The sequence below is a fragment of the Vipera berus genome (genome assembly GCF_964194415.1).
Source record: "Vipera berus genome assembly, chromosome: 7".
Lineage (NCBI taxonomy): Eukaryota > Metazoa > Chordata > Lepidosauria > Squamata > Viperidae > Vipera > Vipera berus.
This window is the reverse complement of record NC_138209.1, coordinates 13,398,559-13,425,654: the sequence shown is the minus strand read 5'-3', so window position 1 is coordinate 13,425,654 and position 27,096 is coordinate 13,398,559. Positions and strand designations below refer to the sequence as shown.

General features: G+C 40.6%; 1 protein-coding gene across 3 annotated transcripts; it reads right to left on the bottom strand.

Moving 5' to 3' along the window:
* Positions 1-1,522: 1,522 nt before the first annotated feature.
* NUDT9 (nudix hydrolase 9) lies at positions 1,523-24,353 on the bottom strand. Of its 3 annotated transcripts, none has more exons than XM_081332809.1 (9): positions 24,315-24,353; positions 21,572-21,979; positions 18,025-18,261; positions 14,941-15,036; positions 13,135-13,221; positions 5,964-6,075; positions 5,171-5,317; positions 4,321-4,405; positions 1,523-2,754 (listed from the first exon to the last, which is right to left on the bottom strand). In XM_081332809.1, the coding sequence occupies exons 2-9, from the start codon at positions 21,697-21,699 to the stop codon at positions 2,600-2,602; spliced, it is 1,047 nt and encodes a 348-aa protein (XP_081188935.1). In that variant the 5' UTR covers positions 21,700-21,979; positions 24,315-24,353; the 3' UTR covers positions 1,523-2,599. The 3 variants fall into 3 exon arrangements, with proteins under 3 accessions (XP_081188935.1, XP_081188936.1, XP_081188937.1); XM_081332810.1 differs by lacking the exon at positions 24,315-24,353 and adding an exon at positions 24,281-24,290; XM_081332811.1 differs by lacking the exon at positions 21,572-21,979 and having other exon boundaries at positions 24,315-24,346.
* Positions 24,354-27,096: the final 2,743 nt, after the last annotated feature.

Below are 27,096 nucleotides of genomic sequence, written 5' to 3'. Positions count from 1 at the left end.
GAAGATATCAAACGCCTCCAAATACAGTATGTTGAAGATTCAGCTAATCAAATGATAACATCAGCTACTACTTATTACCTAACCCAGATGGAAACGGAACAAGGTAAAGACCAGACTGAATTAATGACAATCATATCACAGCAAACATCAAAAATTGAGCTATTAAACCAATACTTCAGGGATTATAAAGGGGACATTAGCTTGGCAAAACTGTCATTTGGATGGTCTCCATGGATTCAAATAAGAGGTGGAGGAAGAAAGGTAGACTGGAGAACACTGGAGAACTTAAAACCATTAAGATGGAAGCCTGATTGGCACAAAAAGAAGGCGAGTGTTAGATTTAAAGACCTAGACGTGTCTCTTTTTTGGGGATTTGTAAAGACAGAACTTAAAAAAATGTTTTTTGATGGACTAAGAGGAATCTTAATATATATATATATATAAGCTGATTTTATATTTAGGTTTTAAATTTTTAAAGGAAAACAAAATTAAACTTTTAGGATAAAACTTTGAATTATACAATAGAATTTAGAATTTTATAATAGAAGATAGTATTTTATTAAGTGTTGAATGGTTAAGACAAATTTTTTTTTCTTTTTTCTCTTTAATAAATTGGTGATGTGTTAAGATGAAAATTAGACTTTACTGTTAAATCATAAGAATGATATGTAATGAACAATGTACGTTTTGTAGACAAGAGAATTATTCTTTCCTGAAATAGGGAATTGTAGGTTACCCAAAAAGTAAGCTCTTTTCTGCATATTATAGGCTACCTCAGAGTATTTTTATTGGGTTAGGACGCTGAGCCTGTCGATCAGGTCGGCAGTTTAGTGGGTCGAATCCCAAGTGCCGCGTAACAGAGTGAGCGCCTGTTACTCGTCCCAGCTTCTGCCAACCTAGCAGTTCAAAAGCACCTAAAAATGCAAGTAGAAAAATAGGGACCACTACGGTGGGAAGGTAACAGCGTTCCGTGAGCCTTTGGCGTCTAGTCATGCCAGCCACATGACCATGGAGACGTCCTCGGACAAGCGCTGGCTCTTCAGCTTTGAAACGGAGATAAGCACGGAAACGACTAGCACGCATGTGTGGGGGAACCTTTACCTTTACCTAAAACTTAAAAACAGGATTTTGATATGTATTAGTCTAACTATATTGAAAACTTTGTTAATTGACTAGCTCATAACTAGAACTGTGTTAACTTAATTACTTTGACTATGTGAAAATTAAGGGAATCAGAGAGGGAATTTTTATTGATGCAACCTGAACTATCTACAAATAATTTGTTATTTGCTACTTTGGATTACCCAACTGTTGCGCTGAGCGACCGGTCAGGGTTCTGGCCTCAACTCTTAGAGCCCCGTAACAGGGGTGAGAATTTAGAGGGACCCTCGCAAGGGTGAACACCTTGAATATGGAAGGATCTTGCCCTTTGCCACCGACCCAGTGTGCCGGACGTTCCAATGGTCACACTTGGGAACTGCGATGGCTCAGGAGCAGAGTCCTAAGACAAACTGAGGCACCAACACGAGTTTGTTCAAGGTGAGAGAGCACAGAGTGCCCGGGGTGGATGTTTTGCCCCCCGAACAGCTCCGGACACCCTCCTTTTATTAGGCTGTTTCATTTGGGAGGGGGAAACACACTCATGAGGGAGCAACATATGGAAATATGGAAGGTCAAAGGGAAAACATAACTCATTGTATACATCTGCTAATGAAGAGAGCAAAGGTCATCACAGGAAACAATAAAGCATAGCTATCTTATACAAATGTTAACAAAGTTGACAAGGGTTGTCACAGGAATGCATGACTTGAAAGACATAATCTTGAAGCAGAGACAGTTACAGGAGACAGGAAGCCATATCTTGAGGCATGGGCAATTACATGAAACAAGTCTTGTTATAAATGAAGAATCACCAGAGGCAGGAATGTGATGCAGGAATGTGACCTTGCAAATGGGGGGGGAGGCAGAAGTGTTATCACTAGAGACAGGAAGGGAGAACTTTGTAATTTTTAATATAGGAATCAAAAAGGTCTTTTGGGAGTCTGGGATATCTACACCCAACCACCATATTGCTTCACAAATATATGTATATATCCCAATCCCTACCCTTAATCTTTCTTCTACCCTACTCCAAGTCCCCTTTTCCCTACCTTCTTTGTTAACCCTACAAAATTAATAAAAAAAATTTCAAAAATAAAATAAAATAAAATCAGTCAGTTGCTATCTAATCAGCAAAACATTTTCAGGGCCTGAGAACTTCAGAGATTTTTGGCAGCTGTAAATATATCATTCTACAATATTACCGGAGAACCACAAAAAAATTTCAATTTTACTCATTTATTTTCTGTACAGAACAGGTATACAACAGATGCACCCAATACTTCAGTAGCATTACGTGATTTAAAAGGCGTAGCGTAACCAACAGTTCCAATGATTTCAAGTCAAGAATGTCAGAATATGTGTGAAATCTCGGGAGCATTAAATCATGCGCCACCAACGTCCTACAAAGCATTTTCCTCCCACTCTCCTGCTAAATTACCATCTGAAACGATAGGATTTAATTTATGGTTTGATGTTAGTCCCGTCGTGGCAACAAAAGTTACTCTTCCTCCCAGTGTCCTCCTCTTTTCTCTGCTACAAGCCTGACAAAGTCAGAGTGGCTGGCGTATAGTGTAAGTTTTTCACTGATATCGACCCATTTCACTTTCCCAGCGTCATCTCCTGCTTCCAGATGCAAATTATCCATTGCTTCACCTATGAATACAAAGAGGGACATTATGGAATTGCCTCTTTTTTAATTCTACAAAATGAGCCATTTGCTTCTTCCAATCCATATCCGCTTCTACCAAAAAGCATGGAACCAAACCATTATTGTTGCTGAATCTTCTGTTATGACTGAACTCTTTTAGAGCATGGCTGGGGAACGATGGCCCCTTTATGACTTGTGGACTTCAACTCCCAGAATTCCTGAACCAGGCTGGCTCAGGAATTTTGGGAGTTGAAGTCCACAAGTCATAAAGGGGCATCGTTCCCTACCTCTGTCTCAGAGCTAGTAGGATTTTTTTTTGATGATGGATCGCCTGTCAATTATCCCCCAAAATCATACTGAGTAGGAAGAGCAATTAACCCTGTAGCAAAGCATATGCTTTGGAACAAGAGATCCTGAATTCAATCTCTGACATCCTAACCTGGATTAGGGTCCTATCTAAAATACAGCATAGTCACTACAGGTAGTCCTCGACTTACAGCTATTTGCTTAGCCACCATTCGAAGTTACAACAGCATTGGAAAAAAGTGGCTTAGGACTGTTTTTTCACCTTGTGCGATTTTCTGACAAGCAAAGTCAATGGGAAAGCCAGATTCATTCAACAACCATATTACTAACTTAAAAACTGCAGTTATTCACTGAACAACTGTGGCAAGAAAGGTCATAAAATGGGGCAAAAGCTCAGAATGGGACAATTTGCCACAGTCAATTCGCTGCGGGGTAATTCAACAATTCAATTTCATTACTTAAAAGTAATTAAAGGGTTTTAATTTTTGTCATTTACATTACATCTGGCATCCTCTCCTTTAACGATTCCATTCTACCATTTCTTCTCTTGCCCTGTGGCGAGTTATCCTAGACCAGTGGCAGCGAACCTATGGCACACGTGCCAGGGGGGGGCACTCAGATCCCTCTCGGTGGGGAGGCGTACCATTACCCCAGCCCTGCCTCCCCACGCGGTTCCCTCACCAGCAGCCTCCCGGAGAAGAGTCGCCCCCGGGGGCGGCCCACGCGTAGCAGTGCGGCCAAAGACATGGCAGCCGGGCAGTGGGGACAAGACTGCCCTCTTGCCCCATCGTGCACAGATGCTGCGGCGGGGCGCAGGCGGAGGGCGTAGCCATCATGGTGCTGCTGGGCCGCCTGGGAAAATCTGCTGCGGCAGACTGTGGCGGCAATGGGTGGTAGGGCGGGGGCGGGTTTGGGGCACTTGGTCTCTAAAAGGTTCGCCATCACTGTTCTAGACCCACGAAAGTCACTGTCTTGCTTAGCAATGGAAATTTTGGGCTCCGTTGTGGTTGTAAGTCAAGGACTGCTTGTATCCATATGACCAGTACAGATCTAAGATGGAAGAAAGTCTTAACTTGATGCAGAACTAGACTGAGAATTCTTGGGTCTCAATTTAATATAAAACAACATCAAAAGATTGTTTCCCGAATTGCCTACCATTAATAGAGAAACAGGACTAAGTCAGTACAAAGATGTTGTGTGATTTTATAATCAACACTGAATTATGATCAAAGATGTTCTTATATATATAGGGCTTCTCTTCTCACCAGATTCATCATGATAGTTTACTGCTTCTGTTTCCATCCAAGCATTGTCAGTATTACGAGGATCATCCACATATCCCTTATAAGCCTAAAAAAAAAAAAAGCAAAATACAGGACCTTTAGGACGATGTGTTACATTTTATTTGCTGCTGCATTTGTTTATTAATCAGATTTATATCCCACCATCCACATCACTTCAGCAGCTGACGAGTAAGAATCAAAATACAATCATCTCTAATGGGAAAAAAGTACAATATAGACAGCATTTGGCATCAGCCTCCATATATCTTCCAAAAAATCTCCGTTTTCAGCTGTTTCCAGATGGTGGTTAATGTTGGAGTCCAATGAACTCCCTGTGGGAGGCTCTTGCAGAGGGCCTATTAAAGCAAGAAGTGGCTTCCAAGATTTGCTGATCTAATTTCCTGGAAATGGATGACAGCCAGTTTCTTCTGGCAATGTTTAAGTGGCTGGGCTTGGGCTGACTCCAACAAAACGCAGATAACCTTGTGCCATGTCATAATGGCTTTATATGTTAAATCACCAAATGATCCCATGCCCCAAACTTCATATAAATGTTAAATAACTGGGGGAGGGGAAGGGAAACTGAACCATGCCAGGCTCTCGTCCATAACACCACTGACCGGAATAAAACCACAGTAAACCAGGGTCTCCATTTGCAAGCTAATTTAACTATCTAAATCTGTTGTGTTGAGGAAGCTAAACATTGCCATTTTACCTACTATTCGGTGTTTATAATCGGAGAAGTTAATACTGTTCCAATTTACTTGGAGAGTCTCAGTAACCTTTCCATTTAATATTTAAAGGGTTTAAAAACACAAGAAAGATCATTTACCACAAAGAGTTCCTGACTGAAGAGTCTGTTCAGGTGTTTCTCCATCTCTTCTTTCTCAGCCTTAGTTTTCTGTAAAGAGTTCAGGGCCTCTTCGCTAAATTCTCGCTTTAGAGCAGCAGATAACTTCTCCCCTGGATCCACCATTCCCTAAAGGAAGATTATAATCTGTTATATAATGTTCAGGTACATAATCAATAATAGCAATTGGGACATGTTCTGAACACTGAACACCAGATGCTAATGTGGTATATAATTAGCATCACTTGCACAATGTTATCATGACATACATGGTGTGTCATTTTGAAGACTTTGTGGCTCCTCTTGGATGACTATGTTCAGGAAATATTTTGATTAGTTATATACTTTCCCTTGCAGGACCATTAGCAGATTTGTAGAAGAGAGTGCTTTATTTATTTGTTATTTATAACAAATTTATAACTACAGGCTGATTATTACTCTATGAACAGAATGAAAGAGAAAGCTGTTTATTTGCTTTAAGCAGTTGCACACCTCTCTTCCAAACTGAAATTTCACAAGGCAGCTTATAAGTGTTTCAAACAAATATCACTAAAGCGATTAAAAAGAGTGGGAGATATAATGTAGCTCTTACACACTTGTTCACAAATTATTACACAGAGAGGACTCTCTTGTTTGCAAACAATTTTGCAAACTGTCTTTCACATGCTTAGCTAATAAATAAAACTGGAACACACAAAACATATACTGTACACACGTATTTTAGGAGTGCAATTTTTTTTCCTGAAAACCATTATCTCATTGTTCTTCTTCTCACCCCAGGAACAGCCCATTCTCCACAATCCTTCCTTTTGATTGCAATAAACTGTAAGATGTTTTTGCCAGATACTGGATGAGCTGTTTTATTGCCGCTGCCATCTCTCTTCCATCTGAAAGTTGCACCAAGAAGATAATTAAGCCCTCAAAATTCAAGAAGAAATGCAGCATGTTACAAATGAAAGACAGCACATAGGTCCAGAGACACATGTTGCCGTAGTCTTCTACCACCACAAGGTCCAATTCATTGCATAAAGCTGCAACTGGAGCATGTAAATAAAGGAAGAATTGGAGGGGCCAAAGGAGAGTGAATATACGGTTCAAAGTCATTCACTTAATGTTAAACCATGACTTGGCATTAATATTTGCACTGAACTCTAGATCCAGAATCCAGAACTCTAATTTGAACTGGCATGATGTCAATGAAGATTCAATCATCCATGCTAAAGGTGTCTATAAAGGTTGAATCATGGCAACTGGCCCAAACTTTGTCGCTTTGTTGCTTATCCAAGAAACTTCATCAGTCAGAGCAAAATTAGTTAGGCAGAGAGCCAGAGAGTCATTGGAAAGTACCAACTTTTGCCACACCAACCTCAGGGCTCTCTCCCCAAAATTAAAGGTTCAACCTTTAAGCCAGCCATGTACTATTATGAAATGCTTTCATGATAAAAAGCAGTTACAGTTTCAAGATTTTTTAAAAAAATTCCAAGTACAACTAAAAGCCTATGTTAGCACAAGAATCATGATTTTTTTTAAAAAAAAACCAATAGAAGAGACTGCTCAAGATTGAACAGTGGGGTCTTGGTGATCTTTGAGCTTGTTTTTTTCCCCCCCTCCCAGATGTTTCATTACCAAACTAGGAAAACATCATCAGTGCTAGTAAGAGTAGGATTTGCTCTCGTAATATTTACTAGTGGCTTGCCCTGTCATCGCTGGTGGGTATTGTAGTTTTAAATGCTCCTTCTAAGACTGCAAAGAATTCTAGAAAGATTAACATCGTCTGTGTCATAGTTGAGACCCTTCTGTAGAATCCTGTGTTCTTCAGTAAATAGTGAGTGGCTGGACAAGTTAACTACCCATTTGGGCTCAAGTGCCTCTTTCATTCTGGGATTTAGTTTGAGTTTGAGTAGTGTGGCTTGTAGTTTGGTTTTCCTTTCTTCCAGCACAGCTCTGGGAAGTAGTCTTGATGGTGGTTTCTATGTGGTCTTGTCTGATCTAGTTGTTCCTTGAGGTTTGCCCTGGTGTGCTGGTACTTCTTTAGTCCGAGGTATACATTTGTGATCAATGTCACTTTCTCCTCACTTTCATGGGCTATTTTCTATCCAGCTGTGCAGTTTATTAGTGGGATTTTTTCTGATGCTGGTGGGAAGGGCATGCTGTCGTAGGTATTCGTGCTAATGCTAATCAAGTAGAAGCCTTAGAAGGAGCATTTAAAACTCTAGGACGTCCCGTAGAGATCCAAGAAAGCATCAAACTATCATACCATAGACTAGAACAAGGGTCCCCCAACCCTTGGTCCATGGACTGGCACCGGTCCACAGCATGCCAGAAACGGTCCATGCAAACAAGCAAAGCCCCATCCGCGGGATGCAGGCAGTACATGAAACCACGTCCCCTCCGGTCTGCAGAAAAACCTCTCTCCACGGAACCGGTCCCTGATGCTCAAAAGGTTGGGGACCAATGGACTAGAAGAAGACGAAAACTGTACAGACGGAGGTCAAGGATATGAAGGGACCGTGTGCAGAAAACTTCCTGCCTTAGTATCCTGTTATCCGCATGTCTATGAGCTCATTCCAATTAGCACTGCCAAGGACTGCCAGGAACCAGCTAGATATGAGAGACTCTGCCCTGGCTGGGATGTTCCGATGTTCTTTAAGATTGACTAGGGAATACACCAATAAACAATGCTTTTGCTGTGCGTTATTTCCTGCTTGTTAAAACTGTATAAATACAATAAACTCTGCGTAGGCAGGCAGACATTTTGGGACACCCTGCGATGACTTGGCAGCCGCTTTATCACAAGGCAGCAAGCCTCAAGGAAAGTGTTTTAACTGTGGAAAACCTGGTCATTTTAAAAGGGAATGTCAAAATCCAGGAGAGGGGGCATGTCTGCAGCATCTCGCAGTCCTTTCTATCAGAAGATGAGACCAAAAACAAAATGCCCAAAATGTCAGAAGGGTTATCATTGGGCAAGAGAGTGTCTAGTCAGGAAACAGCCGATCGGGTTGGTTTCTGACCCCGGTCCAAACAGAGACAACAAACCAACAATAGAAAACAGTCCTGCAGCTACCAGAGGTAGTGCCGGCATTGATTTGATATTGCAGGAGCTAGCTAACATCACACAAAATGAAGTCTTTTGTTTATCTAAATAGTATGACATGGCAAATTTGCTTTCTACATGTCTGATCCCTGTTTGTACCCCTTCTGCAGCAATTCAAACCATCACTGGCTTGAGCAAATTTCTATTGAATAAAAACTTTAACTATGAGACTATATCTAGTTGGGGGTTGACTGCCTATGATCTACCCCCTGATGTAATTGCTTTGCACACCCCAAACGTAGCAGTCCCTGAGAATATAACATGTGCAAAAATAGTTAATTGTACATCTTCAAGTAAAAAAACATTAACACTGTTGCGTGTAATTTGGCAAAAACAATTAATGCTACTTCTATAGCTATTTCAGCAATCAACCACAAGCTGCAAGCTTTGCCTAAAGGTATTTTACAAAATCATGCTGCTATTGATTATTTGCTTCTGCATCAGCATTTGGGTTGTGAAAGTTTTGAAGGAATGTGTTGTTTTAACATTTCAGATGAATCACGAACCATCCAGCACCAGCTCAATATTTTACACAATTTGGCCTCTGATTTGAAAACTGGTATTTTAGGATCTTGGTGGGAGAGCCTTTGGGCTTGGCTACCCACAAGTTTATTGGGAAATGTCCTACGCTATTTAGTCATTATTTGTGCTATTTTGATTGGTGGGTGCTGTTTTGTTCAGTGTCTCCCTTCCTTTTGCAACAGATGTATCACAGCTTTTTGCCCTAAACCCCCTCACACACTGCCTCAGGGTCAGGTATATGCCTTGTATAAGCAATTGCAAGGATATTCCTCTCCTGATTATGACTCATCCATTAACCCTTTTTACAAGTCCTTGGCTAACAAAAAAGAAAAGAGTGAGATTTAGAGATGGAGGTCAAGGATATGAAGGGACCGTGGGCAGAAAACTGCCTGCCTTAGTATCCTGTTATCCGCATGTCTATGAGCTCATTCCAATTAGCACTGCCAAGGACTGCCAGGAACCAGGTAGATATGAGAGACTCTGCCCTGGCTGGGATGTTCGGATGTTCAAGATTGACTAGGGAGTACACCAATAAACAATGCTTTTGCTGTGTGTTATTTCCTGCTTGTTAAAACTGTATAAATACAATAAACTCTGCGTAGGCAGACAGACATTTTGGGACACCCTGCGATGACTGGTCTCTGAATCTGACAGAAAACAAAACCAACTCAAAGTAGAGCACACAGCAGCCCTGAAAAACCTTTAAAAAAGACCAAACTATCACCATCCTACTAGTAGACAAAGGCCCAGCCACAGTTATCACAGACAAGTCACAATATATATACACAAAAGTGAATGCACTACTAGAAGACAAAGAAACTTATATCCCAGTGAACACCAATCCAATACATGCTAGATAACCAGATCAAGAGAATTCTTGACTAAGAAAGGCCAAATCACCAAAGAGGAACAGTGGAGCACAAAAAGCAGTGGACCCATCTTCCCCCGCCTCTACGGATGTTCCAAAGCACACAACCCCTCAATCCAGTTGTATCATTACCAGGGACCAACCTACAACATCATTAAAGAATTGATTTGGACACGTCATAGAGGGAAGCAACTGCTCCATCAAAAAGGCCGTCTATGTCAAAAATTGAACAGCCCTCTCTCAACAGAGGGGGAGGGATACAACATCATCTATCTCCAGTCTACAACACAGTCCTTTCAGCAGTTCCAAGAAGGCTCCACACATCCCTTTGCACTACTCAGATGATCTTGAGGACCCAGATAAACCTCCAAGTGGCCTCAACGACTCTCTAAAATAATGCAAATGATCAGCTGTCTGCATGGAAAATAAATCTTTACATTCCCCACCATCCAGTCAGAGCTGAAGAAGCTTATTGGATGAGAAGCGAAACTTCTTCAAAAAAACACACAAGAAAGTCCAGTTGCCTCTTAAAAAAGCATCTTTGGGTGCTCCATCAACTGCTCACTATAGTGCAGAGGTCCCCAACCTTGGCAACTTTAAGACTTATGGACATCAACTCCCAGAATTCCTCAAGTCTTAAAGTTGCCAATGTTGGAGACTCCTGCTATAGCATCTTCAAAGAATCGAAGACATGACAACAGGTGAGGATGAAATCATGATCTCATTGGATCTCACAGTCCTTTTTCACATCCACACACCCAGAATTGGCCAAAAAACGAATGATGGCACTGGTTCACAGCATACCCAAGATTGTAATCAGAATCATGGATCTTATCTATTATTGCCTAACCATGTACTTTCAGTTAGATAACGATATCAACAAATCAAAGGAACACCCATGAGAACACTGCCTTCAGGACTCATAGCGAAAGTTGTAATAGAACTCCTAGAATCAATCATACTCCCATGCATACAACCCCAAGTATGATCTAGATCAGTGATGGCGAATCTTTTAGAGACTGAGTGCCCAAACTGCAACCCAAAACCCACTTATGTATTGTCGGGTGCCGGATGGGCGTGGCCCTTTGGGTCGATGTGGCCAATTGGGTGGGCGTATCCCATTGGGTGGGCATGGCTGCGGTGGTAACGGCAGAGTGGGTGGGACTAAAAAGTTCATTCACTCAATTCCAACTTTGCGAGATCTTTTTTTTTCCCCACGAGAAGTTGAAATTGATTGATTGATTGAAACTGGGGTTTTTTGCACACAGCGGTGGAGGCCTAAAGCGAAAAGGTTTTATAAAACCCAGCTGAAGGCCTAGGACTGGGGCGACAGGGCGCGTGCCCACAGAGAGGGCTCTGCGTGCCACCTGTGGCACACGTGCCATAGGTGCGCCACCACGGATCCTGATGAAGATACCCTTTTCATAATAAAAAAGGACCAACTAGAGAATACCCATAAAACCACCAACAACATCTTCAAAGGAATAAAATTCACAAGGGAAGAAGAAAACAACAACATGCTATCCTTCTTGGATATCCTGATCAGCAAAGGCAGTGAGGGCGAAATAGAAACACAAGTCTTATCGTAAAGCCACCCACACAAATCAAGCGCTACACTACCAAAGTAACAACCCAACCTCTCAGAAGAGAACCTCTGTAAAGATATCATTTAGATGAACACAAACACATTGCAGAAACCCTGAACTGCAGAAAAAAAACAAAAAACAAATTATCTATACATCTTCCAACAAATGGATATCCAACTTTACCAAAAAGTACCTGACCACTCAACCCAACACAGCACACCAACACAAGCTGCAAAAAGGATGACACTGCTATACATCCAAAACATCTCAGAAACTACCAACAGACTATTACAACCACCTGGGATCACCGTACCACACACCAACGAAAGCCCTCCAAAACATCCTAAGTAAATCAATGGACCAAGAGTCCTAGAAGAAAAAACAGGAAACATCTATAACCATGGTGGCGAACCTATCACACAGGTGCCACAGGTGGCACGCAGAGCCCTCTCTGTGGGCACGCATGCCATCACCCCAGTTCTAGGCCTTCAGCTGGGTTGTATAAAACCTTTTCACTTTAGGCCTCTGCCGCCATGTGCAAAAAAAAGATGCAATCAATCAATTTCAACTTCTTGCGGGGGGAAAAAAAGTTCTCACAAAGTTGGAATTGATTGATTTAACTTTTTAGTCCCACCCAGTATGCCATTACCACTGCAGCCATGCCAACCCAATGGGCCATGCCCACCCAATTGGCCACCCCCTCCCAAAGGGCCACGCCCATCCGGCACCCGATGATATGTAAGTGGGTTTTGGGTTGCAGTTTGGGCACTTGGTCTCTAAAAGATTCGCCATCACTGATCTATAACATACAATGTAAGAACTGCAACAGCCACTATGTAGGACAATCAGATAAAAGACTTGCCAAGGGCATCCATGAGCACCAACTAGCAGTCAGAAGACATGATGAAAACTCCTTAATTTACCACACATGGATAGATTTAACCATAGTTTCAGTTGGGAAAGTGAGCGTCCTCGAGTAGACCAAGCCAAGTCCAAAAACACTAGAGAAGTTCCGGATGCCAGGCATTCAGACAAATCAATAGCACATAGAGATAAACAACATCTGCGCAATATTGGGAAAATGAAGGAATACCACCAGATGAAGAAATAATTTAAGAAATACTGGAACACGCAGAGATGGACAGATTAACTATGAGATTGAAAGGAAAAGAAGAAACAGAATACTATCAAACTTGGGACTTACTTTACTGATGGTTAGAGGAAAGAATAGAGGATTAGGAATTAAATATGTATTAGTGTATTTAAACTCAGACAGCACGTTGGTTGAAAAATTATTATGGTATGTATGGGGAAAAACTAATAAAATCTTATAAAAATAAATAAATAAAAGGAGGCAATACTAGGCTAGTAGATGAGTAGTCTGACAAAGTCATTACTAAAAGCCAACATGGGTTTGTCAAAAACAGATCATACCAGACAAATCTTATTGCATTCTTTAAGCAAGTGACAAAATTAGTGGACCAGAGGAATGCCGTGGATATAATTTATTTGGACTTCAGTAAGGCATTTGATAAAGTAGATCACAACCTACTACTTGATAAGATAGAAAAATGTGGGTTAGACCGGGAAAATCAGGAAATTCTGGCAGTTCAAACGAGTATAAAGATTTATTGCAAGCTTAAACTCTCTACAAAAATCTGAGCTACTAACGATCAAGGGAAATGAGCAGGAATTAAGAAGGCATTCAAGGTGGGCTGGACTTGGGCATGCAGGAACTTGTGACCGATGATGTGTTTGACCCCACCCTCGAGCTCAGCCTGATCACCTCCTAAAACAATACCCCAATCAATCAAATTAGCTGAAAAATGAAACATCCTTGAGGACATATATTGACTGTATCATAGGGATTTTTTACCTTGTTATTAGAGGATCAGCAGCATGATTGGGTCCCCAACGCCCCAGCAAACCTCGTCCCACTAATCCTGTCCTGCCTATGGGATTCCTGAAAATAATAAGAGGTCTACCTGTAATTGTTTTTCAAACTTGGCAATTTTAAGATGTGTAGACTTAAACCCCACAATTCTCCAGCCAGCATGAAAAGAGCACAGTGAAAATACAAATTAACAGTGCTGACATGCCCTGATGGCTCAATTGCTCTAGGTTTCAGAAAAAAGAAACTGACTGCAGGTCAAGCTACAGATCTTCTGTTGTGATTCAGCGTCAGCCTGTGCTCCCAGCAGCTGAGTCTGAGGAATCTGAGGAGGAGGAGGAGGAGGGGTTTGGAGAGCCTTCGGTGTCAGAGGGAGGCTCTGATGCACTGCAGGACTCTCAGCCTGGCCCCTCCAGTCATGTTCCTCATGAGGCTCAGCTGTGTAAGAAGGAGGTGTCGGACTCAGAGGAGTTACAGCTGAATCTGTTCAGAGACGCTAGAAGCAGAAGGCAATCCAGCAGAGCAGAGCAGAGCAAATCTATGAGGCAACTCAGTAAAAGGAGGAGAAGGCTTTGAGAAGCCACTCCTTGGGACAGATAATAAAAGGGGAAGGTGTGGGCGGGGCTGGTTGCTGAAGGCAACCGTTCAGAGACATTCAAAGAGAATCCTGGTCTGTTCTTGCTAATCTGTTTGACTCGTTTGTTGACTCTTGTTTGATGTTTTGAATCATTTATTGAAGAAAATATTCTGCTGCTTTTTTGTTTGAAAGACTTTATCATTTTGGAACTGTAATTAAATTTGGGTTGGGTTTTTCCCAGCCTATTAATTTGTCAAAAGGAAAAAGGGGTTGCCCCTGTCACACAAACAGGTCGTAGGCTGGAACAGAACATCTTCAGCCACAAACATATCTAAAGGCTAAATTCCTAGACAGGTAGTCCTAGACCAGACATGTCAAACTTGCGACGTCACATGATGTCACGTGATGTATCAGAACTTTTTCCCCATTGCTGGCAATGGGGTGGTCGCGGTTTCCTCGTGACACACCTGGCCCGTTGGCCGGCAGTTTGACACCCCTGTCCTAAACTGTTACAGCAGTTTGTTTAGTGACAATTTGAAGTTACAACAGCACAGAAAAAAGTAACCTATGACCGTTTTCACACTTACGACTGTCGCAGCATCCCCATGGTCACATAATCAAAATTCAGATGCTTGGCAACCGACTCATATTTATGACAGTTGCAGTGTCCCGGGGTCACGGGATCCCCTTTTGCGACCTGACAAGTAAAATCAATGGGGAATGCAGATTCCCTTAACAAGTGTGTTCCTAACTTAACAACTGCAGTGATTCACTCAGCAACAGTGGCAAGAAAGGTTGCAAAGTGGGGCAAAACTCACTAAACAAATGTCTCACTTAGCAACAGAAACTTTGGGTTCAACTGAGGTCATAAGTCAAGGACTACCTGTGCCCAGTGGTGGGATTCAAATATGTGAACAACCGGTTCTCAGTGTGGATGCCACTTCCGGAAGTCCGTTCTGTGCCTGGGCAACAAAAAATTAGCTACCGGTTCTGCCGAACTGGTGCAAACCGGCTGAATCCCACCACTGCCTGTGCCTCATTAAACCAAAATGCAGATTTACTGACTGTAACTTCACATGACGAATGCAGTAGTGGTCTTTTGATTTAAATATGTGGTTTGTGAAGCCAGTGAGCTGTAGTTTATTCTATAAATCATGGCTACTAAGCCATTGCTCAGTTTGAAGTTTTCTACTTCACTAAAAAGTGCCACATACCTGGGCCTCCCATTTTCCACTTTATATAAGCCACTGTGGCTTCTCCTTTCCACTTGACCATCCTTCTCATTGAACCTTGGAAAAAAGATTTTGGCTCTTTTCAGAAGAGAAAGAAAAAAAAACAATGAAATGATTATACCAAGTGAGCTCATGAAAGCTACGAACACTGTAATTCAAAACACAGTTTTGTTTATAAAACATGCAATTCCCATATAAGCCTTTTGTCAGTTGAATTTTTCATACCTCTTTGATAATTTAGACCTACTATAAATCATTTACCACAGGTATATAACTCCAGTGCTGATGGGTAAAATAAACAGTTCTTTTTCTAAAAATTGTTGGAAATGTAACAATCTGATCAGATTACTGTTTTTTTCCATATTTGATGGCAATGTTGCAAATATTGATAATATTGGCAAATTGTTTATAATAAAATGGGGGGAAAAACTTTAAAACCTGAATTTCCTTTCCAACCTGCAATTTTCAAACTAAATGATATTAAACCTTATATCCACACAAAGGTGCATCTTTTGATATATGTTGGTTCCTTTTTATAACTGTAAATGTCCAGAATGATTAAGGAGTCAGTTGACTTCGGAATGGAATTAATTAAATAAGTATTAGCTTTGCCAAGAACTTTATTATTTTTATTGTGAATAAGAATAAAGTATGATGAAGTCATTCTGAAAAATAATGAATAATTAACTTGTAGGAGTATGTTTTAATGTGCAAAATAACTCTGTGTAGTATTTCAAATCTAAATGAGACACAAAATTTTAATTCAAGTTGGGATTACATTTCCATTCTTGGGCTTGTACTACATTCAAAATTTATATTTCTCTTAACATAAATCCTTCGTATATTAATTTTCAACAATGATATATCTTTCAATGTTCAGAAAGTGCTGTAATTCTTTACAATATTTTACATTATATAATACACTGTGCTGATTATTGCTAATAATATATGTATATTACTTGGATTTTAAATGTATTAATCTATTTATTAAAGCATTTATAGGGCCAATGATATGAGACTGGGCTGCATGCAAAAGAAAAAATAAAACTGTAATCAATGAATGCAAAAGAAATATGTTGTATTTTACAATGTATATATATATATATATATATATATATATATATATATATATATATATATATATATATATATATATATATATATATATATATATATATATATATATATATATATATATATATATATATATATATATATATATATATATATATATATATATATATATATATATATATATATATATGTCAAATGCTTGTTAACTATTTTTTTTTTAGATTACCTTGCTAGGCCCCAAACATGGGACAAATCTTTATTTCCTGTGTCAGCCTAACCTGAAGGCCATCGACAGGCAGTAGTCACACCGGTGACAGCTCATATTTGTGTAAATTTTAAATTGCTAACAAAGAATTAAGGGAGACTGATATGCATTTCAAACTTATTAGTTTTCATCAGTCAGCCATACTCTTCTGAGATTCGAACCTGGGCTGATTGCACATTAGGCAGTTGTTTTCACCTCTAAGCCACAGGATCTCTCTCGCTTTGTTAGCTGAGAAGCAAGGGGAGATATATGTCAAATGCTTGTTAACTATTTTTACATTACCTTGCTAGGCCCCAAACATGGGACAAATCTTTATTTCCTGTGTCAGCCTGTGTTTTCTTTTTCTTTTGCCTTTTTTCTCATCTATCTTTTTCCTTCTTTTTCCCCTTCACAAAAATGTTTAATAAAATAATAACAATAAAGTAAATCAGCTTAATAAAATAAAAATTAATTAAAATAGGATGTTATCAAGGAGACAAACAACCTAGAACTAAGAAGAAATTTCCTGACAGTTAGAACAATTAATCAGTGCCTCCCGAAGTTGGGAATGCTCCAACACTGGAAGTTTTTAAGAAGGGACTGGACAACCATTTGTCCGAAATGGCATAGTGTTTCCTGCCTGAGCAGGGGGTTGGACTAGAACAGGGTTAGGCAACCTTGGCTGTTTTATGACTCGTGGACTTCAACTCAGGGGTAGGCAACCTTGGCTCTTTTATGACTCGTGGACTTCAACTCCCAGAATTCCTGAGCCAGCCATGCTGAGGGGAAAGTGAGAGTTTCTAAGCTGAGCCATGCTGGCTTAGGAATTCTGGGAGTTGAAGTCCACGAGTGATAAAAGAGCCAAGGTTGCCTACCCCTGGGCTAGAAGACCTGCAAGGTCCCTTCCACCTCTGTTATTCTATTCCATTATGTTTTGTTCAGAAAACATTTTGCAACTCAGGGATCATCATCCATACATCAAGAAAATTCAACACTCTTAATTTCAAAAATGGCAATCTATCGACAAAATTGGGGGAGCAGACTTAGTTTCTATATTTAGTGCTTCTTCTCTTTCAATGAGAGAACAAGACTGAACATGTGTTGCTTTTCTTCATTAAACCACAGATCACAGCACTTTGTTCTGCATTAATAAAATATCTACTACCGCAACTGAAAATAAAGCCTAGCTCAGAGGTAGGCAACCTCAGCTCTTTTATGACTCATGGACTTCAACTCAGGATTTCTGGGAGTTGAAGTCCATGAGTCATAAAAGAGCCGAGGTTGCCTACCCCTGGCCTAGCTCAATACCAATATTTTTCTTATCAATGCATATATGAATAAATGTTTTTTTTCTCTTTCTGGATCCTACACTGTGCCACCAATAATGGTAGATTATTTATAAGACCTAGAGGCAGATGTATCTTATAAATCCATCAGTGGCCTTGAGTATAATAGAATTGGGGTATAAAATACATGAAGCAAATTCATATTACCATGTAAAATCTAGAACACACCTTGTTAAATAAAATATCCTGCAATAATTTTCAGCAATCCAGAAATTATAGAATTAGAAAGACTACATAAGGTAACCTATAATTCGGTGCAAAGATTTGAAGTATGAAAAATTCATTCATTATGTAATTTTCATATGTACCCTGTCCATTTTTATATAAAGAAATACAATGAAAAGTTTTTCTTTAAATTAAGTTATTTGGTCTCTGTTCATCCTACTGAGTAACAAAACTCACCCAATCTCTGGATCTGCCCACTTAGGTCCTGCCAAAACACTTGGTGCTGTATAGTCCACAGGACTGTAGTTTTTCCAGTTGATCAACCAGTCCACTTTATCATCAGGAACTTGTGTGCGTTCAACTTTTGATCCTGGATATGGGGATGTTCTGGCTTTCCTATGCAGATTTTCTTTTGGCCCCTTACAATCTGACATTGTAGTTGTGTCTCTGTGGAACCAGTGGTGAGAAGATGGGCTGTAGAAATATAGGTACATTTAGACAGAGAGAAAAAAGTAAATCTAAGATGCTTTGTTCTTTACAGAATCTGATGTCCTATTAGGAAAATCTTGCCTGTTCATCTATTACACTTAGAATAAAGAAGATATCTAGCATTTAAAGCAGACATGTCAAACTCGCGATGTCACATGACGTCACACAATGTATCGGGACGGTTTTGCCATTGCCGGCAATGGGGTAGGCACGGTTTCTGCATGACGCGTCTGGCCCACGGGGCGGCAGTTTGACACCCCTGATTTAAAGTATACAGAAAAATACATCTCATTTTGTTAAGATTTCAATAAGGTTTAAATAATGTGGCCAGTTTTAGGTAAACAAAAACAGCAACAAAAATAAAATTCTGGAAATATAAGAAGTTTTCCCCTATCCAAGATATTGACTCACTTAGCAAAGCTGTAATTTGAACACTGTATAAGTCAATATTGTTGCATGCATACAGTGGAAGGTGGAGAACATAGGAGTGGCATGGCAACCTTTCCTAGTGTCAGTTTTCCAGAAAAAAGGAAAAGGTATGTGGAACGCTTTACAAATGACAAAATTAATTTACTAGCATTATTATTTATTTATTTATTATTGGGACTTATATGCCGCCCTATCTCCCGAAGAACTCAGGGCGGCTAACAACAATAAAACACAATAATACAAATGTTACAAAAAAGATTAAACTAACAAGCCCCAGTGATAAAATATTAAAAACATTTTTTTTTAAAAAAACCTCTATCGTCAGTCCAGGTAAGCCTGATGGAAAAGAAATGTTTTGAGGTCGCGACGAAAGGACCGGAGATCCGGGGCCATCCGGAGCTCAAGGGGAAGCTGATTCCACAGGGCAGGCGCTCCCACAGAGAAGGCCCGCCCCCTGGGGGTCACCAGCCAACATTGTCTAGCTGACGGCACCCTGAGGAGGCCCTCCCTGTGTGAGCGCACCGGGCGATGGGAAGTCGTTCTGGGCAGTAGACGGTCCTGCAAATATCCCGGACCTAAGCCATGTAGGGCTTTATAGGTAAGAACCAGTCGATTGAATGCTATTGTCTCTAACACTAATCAAGCTAGGGCACTGAGAAACAAGAAGCATATACATGTATATGTGTATATTTACACCAAATTGGAATTCTGAATGTCAATTGAGTTACAAAATGAAAAAAATGAGCACTGAAGAGGCTTGGAATGAGGCATAAAGTACAAGGCTGCTTAGCATCCTAGACAAAGCATTTCTGCTTTATTTATTATTACATGTAGATGCTACCCATCTCACTGTCAAGCAATTCTTCTGTTTCATGAGAATCCCTAGAATTTGTAAGTATTGTAATTTAGTTTCCGTTAATACAAACAATTCTTAATAAACTTAATGTGTATCTGTATTTCTTCTTCCCTCAAGATGACACTATAGGACATTGCATTACAAAACAACCAGACACAACCAGTTTTTCCCCCATGCTTTCACTTTGCTAAACATGTAATTTCCACAACACTGTCTATAGCCTAGGACAGGGCTTTTCAACCAGTGGTACGGGTACCATTTGTGGTACATTGGCACCTGGCAGGTGGTACGCGACCATCCTAGAAAAGTGGTAGCAGGGGAGGGGAATGAGCTGAACTGGTGGTAGCAGAAGAGCCAGGATCAGCGCTTCTTCGGGGCTGTCAGGGCTCAGTGGAAGCGCCAGGATCAGCGCCAGGCTCCAGCTGAAGCCCGGCGCTGATCCTGGTGCTTCTGAGCCCAGAGGAAGTGCTGATCAGCTGGAATGTTGTAGCATCTCCAGGGTCTTGTGATTTACATTCAGATGCTTGGCAACTGATTCATATTTATGATGGTCCCAGTGTCTCAGGGTCATGTTGAGTGACCAAAATCTTCTGCAACCACCCAGCAGAGTGGGGAGAGATAAAAACCAAACACCTCCCCACCCCCGCTGCCAATCCTCAACAGAAATGCTCACAACAATGAAAACCTCGGACAGGAGGAAGAGCGCTGCCGGGCAGGCAGGCAGGTGTCTTGCTCGGCTGTGGCTTGGGGGGCACTTTTTTCAGTGCCACTGTAACTTCAAACAGTCACTAAGCGAATTGTTGTAAGTCGTGGACTACCTGTACTTCATCACTTTTTTCCTTTTCTTTCTTTTTTTTGGGGAGGGGGTTTATCAAGTTTTTGACACCTTGCTAGGCGACTGGTGGTACTCGGATGTTGCCATATCCTAAAAGTGGTACAATGGGTGAAAAAGTTGAAAAGCCCTGCCCTAGGATATCAAACCACCAATAGGGCTGTATTACCTATTATCCTTCTCATTTTTTCATCCTTCCTATTACCTATTTCCTTAGCTTCTTATGACTGTGACTTTGTTGTTTGTATGTCATGATTTATGTTGATTGCTTTTATTTAGTATCCTATTATGAATTATGTTGTTTGCTTATTTAGTATCCTAGGACTATCACTTAGTTTGTATCTTATGATTTATGATGATTGTATTTTATAATAATGATCATGAGTTACCACTTGTTGCTTGTATGTAGTGAGAGCTTATGCACCGAAGCCAAATTCCTTGTGTGTCCAATCACACTTGGCCAATGAAGGCTTCTATCCTATTTATGATCTGATTTTCTGTAAAGATATCCTAGTTATTCATAAACTCTAAACCTAAGATATTGGGCTATGGCAATCTTCTGAACTTTAGCAATCCATCTGGTTGTCTGCTGATATTAGGTTTATGGGACGCGGTGGCTCAGTGGGTTAGGATGCTGAGCTTGTCGATCAGAAGGTCGGCAGTTTGGCGGGTCGAATCCCAAGTGCCACGCAACAGAGTGAGCGCCTATTACTCGTCCCAGCTTCTGCCAACCTAGCAGTTCGAAAGCACATAAAAATGCAAGTAGAAAAATAGGGACCACTATGGTGAGAAGGTAACAGCGTTCCGTGTGCCTTTGGCGTCTAGTCATGCCAGCCACATGACCACGGAGACGTCCTCGGACAAGTGCTGGCTCTTCGGCTTTGAAACGGAGATGAGCATCGGCCCCTAGAGTCGGAAACGACTAGCACGCATGTGCGGGGGAACCTTTACCTTTATTAGGTTTATATTTCACCTTTTATCTAGAAGGAAATAGTGGCTTATCTTGGCACTATGATCCCATTTTCCCCCACATTTCTATGTACTATAAGTTTGCCTCAAGGGAATAACTCACTCAAAATCAAACACATGGGTGCTTCCAATGCCAGTCAAACACCTTAACTGCAATGGTTCTCTGACAAGATTTGTATAGAAAATAAAGTAGACCTCAGAATAAATACCTGTAAACAAGATTCCTTGTTGTCTGGAATACTGGAGAGAAATTGTGGCAGGACTTTGTAGTAACAATTGAAAGAGTTACAGAAAGAGAAACTACGGTAACAGTTTGGGCCAGGAAACCTCTTGCCATTCCATAAAATGAGTTCACAAGAAGCTGGCTTCTTCAGCAAGAAACACCAAATGCCTATAGAAAAACATGGGCACCAAACAGGAAAAAGTGGGTGTGATGCTGTCTTCAAGGCTCCATCTTAGGTCCAGTATTCTTCAATACCTTCATAAATGACTTAGATGAGGGAATAGAAGGGGAACTCATCAAATTTGAAGATGACACCAAGCTGGCGGGAATAGCCAACACCCCAGAAGACAAGCTCAGGATGCAAAAAGATCTTGACAAACTTGAACAATGGGGCCTATCCAAAAAAAAGAATTTTAATGTGGAGAAAAGCAAAGTTTTACATTTAGGCAGGAAAAATCAAAGGTTTAAGTACAGATTAGGTGAGACTTGGCTCAAAGCAGTAATTGTGAACGGGGCCTTGGAGTCCTAGTGGACAATCACTGGACTATGAGAAAGCAGTGTGCAGCAGCCACCAAAAAGCTAATACAATCCTACAATCCACAGAATCAAGTACCATTTTATAAAACCCTAGTAAGATCATACCTGGAATATTGCAACCAATTTTGGTCACCATACTACAAAAAGTTTGAAAAAACGTTCAGAGAAGAGCAACTAAAAGGATCAAAGGACTGAAGACTAAAACATATGAAAAATGGCTGCAGGACTTGGGTTTGGCTAGTCTAAAGAAAAGAAGGCACAGGGGTGACATGATAGCAGTATTCCAGGATTTCAGGGGCTGCCACAAAGAAGAGGGTGTTAAACTATTCTCCAAAGCACCAGAGGGCAGGACAGGAAACAATGATTGGAAACTGAGCAACGAGAGAAGCAACCTGGAATTAAGGAGAAACTTCCTAACAGTGGGGACAATTAACCAGTGGAACAGCTTTCCTTCAGAAATCGTGGGCGCTCCATCACTGGAGGTTTTTAAGACTAGTCACTTATCTGAAATGGTATAGGATTAGAAGACCTCCAAGGTCCCTTCCAGCTCTATTCTATTCTAATTCTATTCACTTCATTATCTAAAAGATAAAGTGACATGACTATAACATAAATATTGCAAGCTGCATACTCTGTTCAGCTGCAGATTCTAATTCAGTTTCTCCCCTTTGACCATTTTTGTCAATCTGCTTCCCAAATTTGTAGTTCTCTATATCTGAAGATATTGTCGTATCTTAATTTCATGTATTAATGACAACTCTGTGTTTATTTCTATTTTAATATTGAACTTCAATTGAGTTAAGAAACAACACAGCTGCTTTTTGAAAATTCTTAGCAGATAAAAAAGGCGGATTCCTCAATATTTAATATAGCTCAGTAAAATGTATATATTTAAAAAATAGATAACCATAGTGATACTAGAGAATGTAATAATATGTTCCAAAACTTTCTAGTAACAATATATTAGGAGTATTATTCTTTAACTTCATAGTTCGATAGTGTATTTCTCCATAGTCCAATACAGTATTTCTTTACATTCAACCTCTCCTTAAGAAACACTAAAATATTAAGGAGAATCTAGGTAAAATAATATTGATACAGTATAGTTGAAATGAAGATATTTTACAAGATATAATACATGAAATATGGTCAGTTTTATAGATCTCCATTCTATAAAGAGCCTTGGTGGAGCAGTGGGCTAATGCCTCCTTAAGTAACACCAGCTGCCTGCAATTAGTGCAGGTTCACATCCCACCAGGCTCAAGGTTGACTCAGCCTTCCATCCTTCCGAGGTAGGTAAAATGAGGACCCAGATTGTTGGGGGCAATTAAGCTGACTTTGTAATAATGCCGCTTGGGGTGTGTGTGAAAGCCCTAATAAGCAGGCATATACATAGAATGAAGGCTACTGCTAAGCTTGTAAGCCGCCCTGAGTCTTCGGAGAAGGGCGGGATATAAATGGAATTAAAAATAAAAAAAATAAAAATAAAATATTAATAAACCTCAAAATTAAAGGGTTACACCTCCAACCCGTTTTAGCCTTCCTTTTCAAGAAACACATTATCTCATTTGCATTTTATTTATATTTGCTTTGCTTACATTTCTTATACCTTGCCATCTCTCTATTGAATGTTCCTAAATAAACAAGACTATCGCTTTATTCTGACTCTATACCCTCATCCTTCACCTCTATGGGTAAAAAGATTATTGTTTATATTTTACTTATGTGAACTAAGAGTACTCAGTTATGCTGGTTCAAATCACCCAGCTAGGAAGCATGCTGGTTAAACTTAAGGGAGCTATTACCTCCAATATAATCTACCTAACAGGGTTGTTGTGAAGTAAGAACTGAAGAGGGGAAAAAGGAACTAGATATGCATCCCCTTAAATAACTTCGAAAAGGGCAACATAATGCGTTCCGGTTTTTTGGCTGACTGCATTGTGCAAACCTGTGAGTTATTCGACAAGCAGACACGGCTTAGCACTATGTAATATATAGACGTAAACATCTCTCTGTATATGTACGTGAAATTACATAACATATCCATATATGTGCGTGTTTATGTACGTGAAATTACATAATATATAAATATAATGTGTTTATCATTCCATAAGCAAGGTAATTACAATCTTTCTTAGGAGGGAGAAAATGAACTTACTTTCCAACCCATTCCCTCCTTCCTCCATACTCACCGTCAAATTTCCTTTCTCTTCCTCGTCACCTGATCCCACCTTCCAACAAATCGATGCCTCGTGATTGGTTAATGATTGAGCGCCTATCCCCTTCTCTTACCCAATGGCTGCTTCTCTACACTTCCGCCTTGAAGAGGCGGAAAAATTAAAGACACCAACTCCTGCCAATAAAACGAAAAACCTTACCCTCCGACCCTCTTTAGTCCCGCCCACTTGCAATCGTAATTATAACCGCTCAGCGGTTCGTCTCAATGATTCCGAGCCTCGACGCAAAGCGTTACGTCACGGGGAGTACATTTCTGATTGGATGTGGGCTGTTCACGTGATTTGCCTGCTGTCGAGCCGCTCTTTTCATGCCGCGGTCTGAATTTTCTTCCTCAGCCATAGAGATAGAAAAGATGTAGAGCCGCGCCTAAAGAGGTTATTCGGAGAAAATGCCGTTTTGAAATGATTTTCAATGCAAAAAAAAAAAGGCAGAGAAGAGAACGATACTTCTATACAACCGACGGGGATAGAAACCTTCTGACATTCCCGCGTCTTATAAATTCAGACTTTATTTCTGAAGCCAGCCTTTCTGATCGTAAAAATCCATTAAAAAAAAATCCACCGAGGCGATTCGCGTTTCTTCCAATTGATTTCACATAGCCCAGGGGTAGGCAACCTCGGCTCTTTTATGACTCATGGACTTCAACTCCCAGAATTCCTGAGCCAGCTTGGCTGGCTCAGGAATTCTGGGAGTTGAAGTCCATGAGTCATAAAAGAGCCGAGGTTGCCTACCCCTGACATAGCCGTTGATTCATTTATTTCAACTTTTCAAAAATGCTCTTCGGTTTTGATTATACTATGACAGTGTTTGCCGAACTTGCCGATGTCTTTTCGAACTTGTTCTCGAGAGGTGTGGACTTCAGCTCCCAGAATTCCCCAGCAATATCAAAGATTGCAATTTGGAGCAATTCGTCTCTCAAATCAAAGTGCACGAATTTCTGCTTTTCCAGTAGGGATGCCTGGCCACCAAAACCAGTGGTAGCCCTTTGGACGGCCCTCTGGAAACTTGACGAACTCTGAATTTCTATTCCTGAGATGGCTGATCTGTTGCTGTAATTTGGGCCTTTGGGGATTTCCCCATGAATTCTGTAGGAGGCTTGCCTGGATTCCTGAGGTACTGGGCAGCATGATCAAACCGCGCATCGAAGCCAAATCAAACTACTGAAGAACAAATTAAATTAGGGCAGGGTGAAATAATATTTGCATCATACCAGAAGGGAGGGAATTAGACCTTTGCAGCTTTGAATTTGACCCAGAAACTTCATAGTAACAAGGTAGGGTTTTTCAGAATCAGGATTATTTTGCAGGGGCAGGGCTAAACTGCTAGCAGAAAAGTGCCTCATTCTGGACCAACTGCAGCTTCCAAATTGTGGATATTTAATGAAGCATGGCAACTCAATTTGGGAAGGATTTAATCTGAGGTTTTAACTCGCAACATTACGTGACGTGTCGCGACATATCACGACTTTTTTGACATTGCCGGCAATGGGGTAAGTGCGTTTTTGCTATGATTCATCCGGCCCAAGGGCCGGCAGTTTGACACCCTAGGACAGGGGTAGGCAACCTCGGCTCTTTTATGACTCTTGGACTTCAACTCCCAGTATTCTGCCTATCCCTGCCCTAGGACATTTATGGAATCAGCTTTATGGAATCAGCTGCCGGTTGAGCTCCGGATGGCACCTGACCTTCGCTCCTCCGACGTGGCCTGAAGACCTACCTATTTGAACAAGCCGGCCTGGCCTGATGGGGGATGTGCTGGGGTTTTTATTGTGGATTTTTATATTATTCTACTGTTTTTAGCTCGGCCTCTTATTTAATTCTTTTTAAATTTTTGTATTCTGTATTTTTATATGTGCCCTGTTCACCGCCCTGAGTCCTTCGGGAGAAGGGCGGTATACAAATATAATAATAATAATAATTTAAAGCCTCTGTGCATTCTCCACTTGTACCAAATGGTAATGGTGGCAGAAAAATCATCAGGTCCAGTTCCAAGCTGGGAGTAAATAAAATGGAGGTTAAGATGCTGCAAATAGAAATGGAGGCCGCTTAGGAAAGAAGGTTCCAGTTTATTGATGAGCAGAACCAGCAACAGCATGGAGTTCTGGGACAGCTGACGAAATGGAGTTGAGAGTATGTGGGTTTTTATACCTTTTTTGGGCTTCCTGTGCAATGTACTTTGACCTATGGTTGAGTCCCCTTTTGGTATCCTAATTATTGTTGCCTGGCTCATGTCCTGTCCTTGGAGCTGGGTGGGGGAATGTAAATTCTTAATCCCATCAGCTATGGGGCTGAAGGCATTTTGCTTATGAATAGATTGGAATAGAGTCTTCCTTACTAGATCAGAAAATCTGCATTCCTAAAGGTTTCTTAGTTTGAAGCTGTTTTCCTATGGCAGGGAGTGTGGGGCTGGTTTCTGCTTTTAAAAAGACTTTTCTCCTTTGGAGAAATATTCTAGCCTGCCTTTTTAATATTCCCCTAAATATTTCATTCTCTAGGGTGGGATGTGTTCTTACCACAGTAACACAAATATGCTCTGGTGACATCTTTGTTTGGACCACTTCATAGAATAGAATTCTTTATTGGCCAAGTGTGGTTGGACACACGAGGAATTTGTCTCTGGTGCATAAGCTCTGAGCGTACATACAAACAACTGATAAATCATGATCATAATCAACATAAAAATACATTCATCATAAATCATAAAATACAACACATTCATCATAAATCATAAGACACA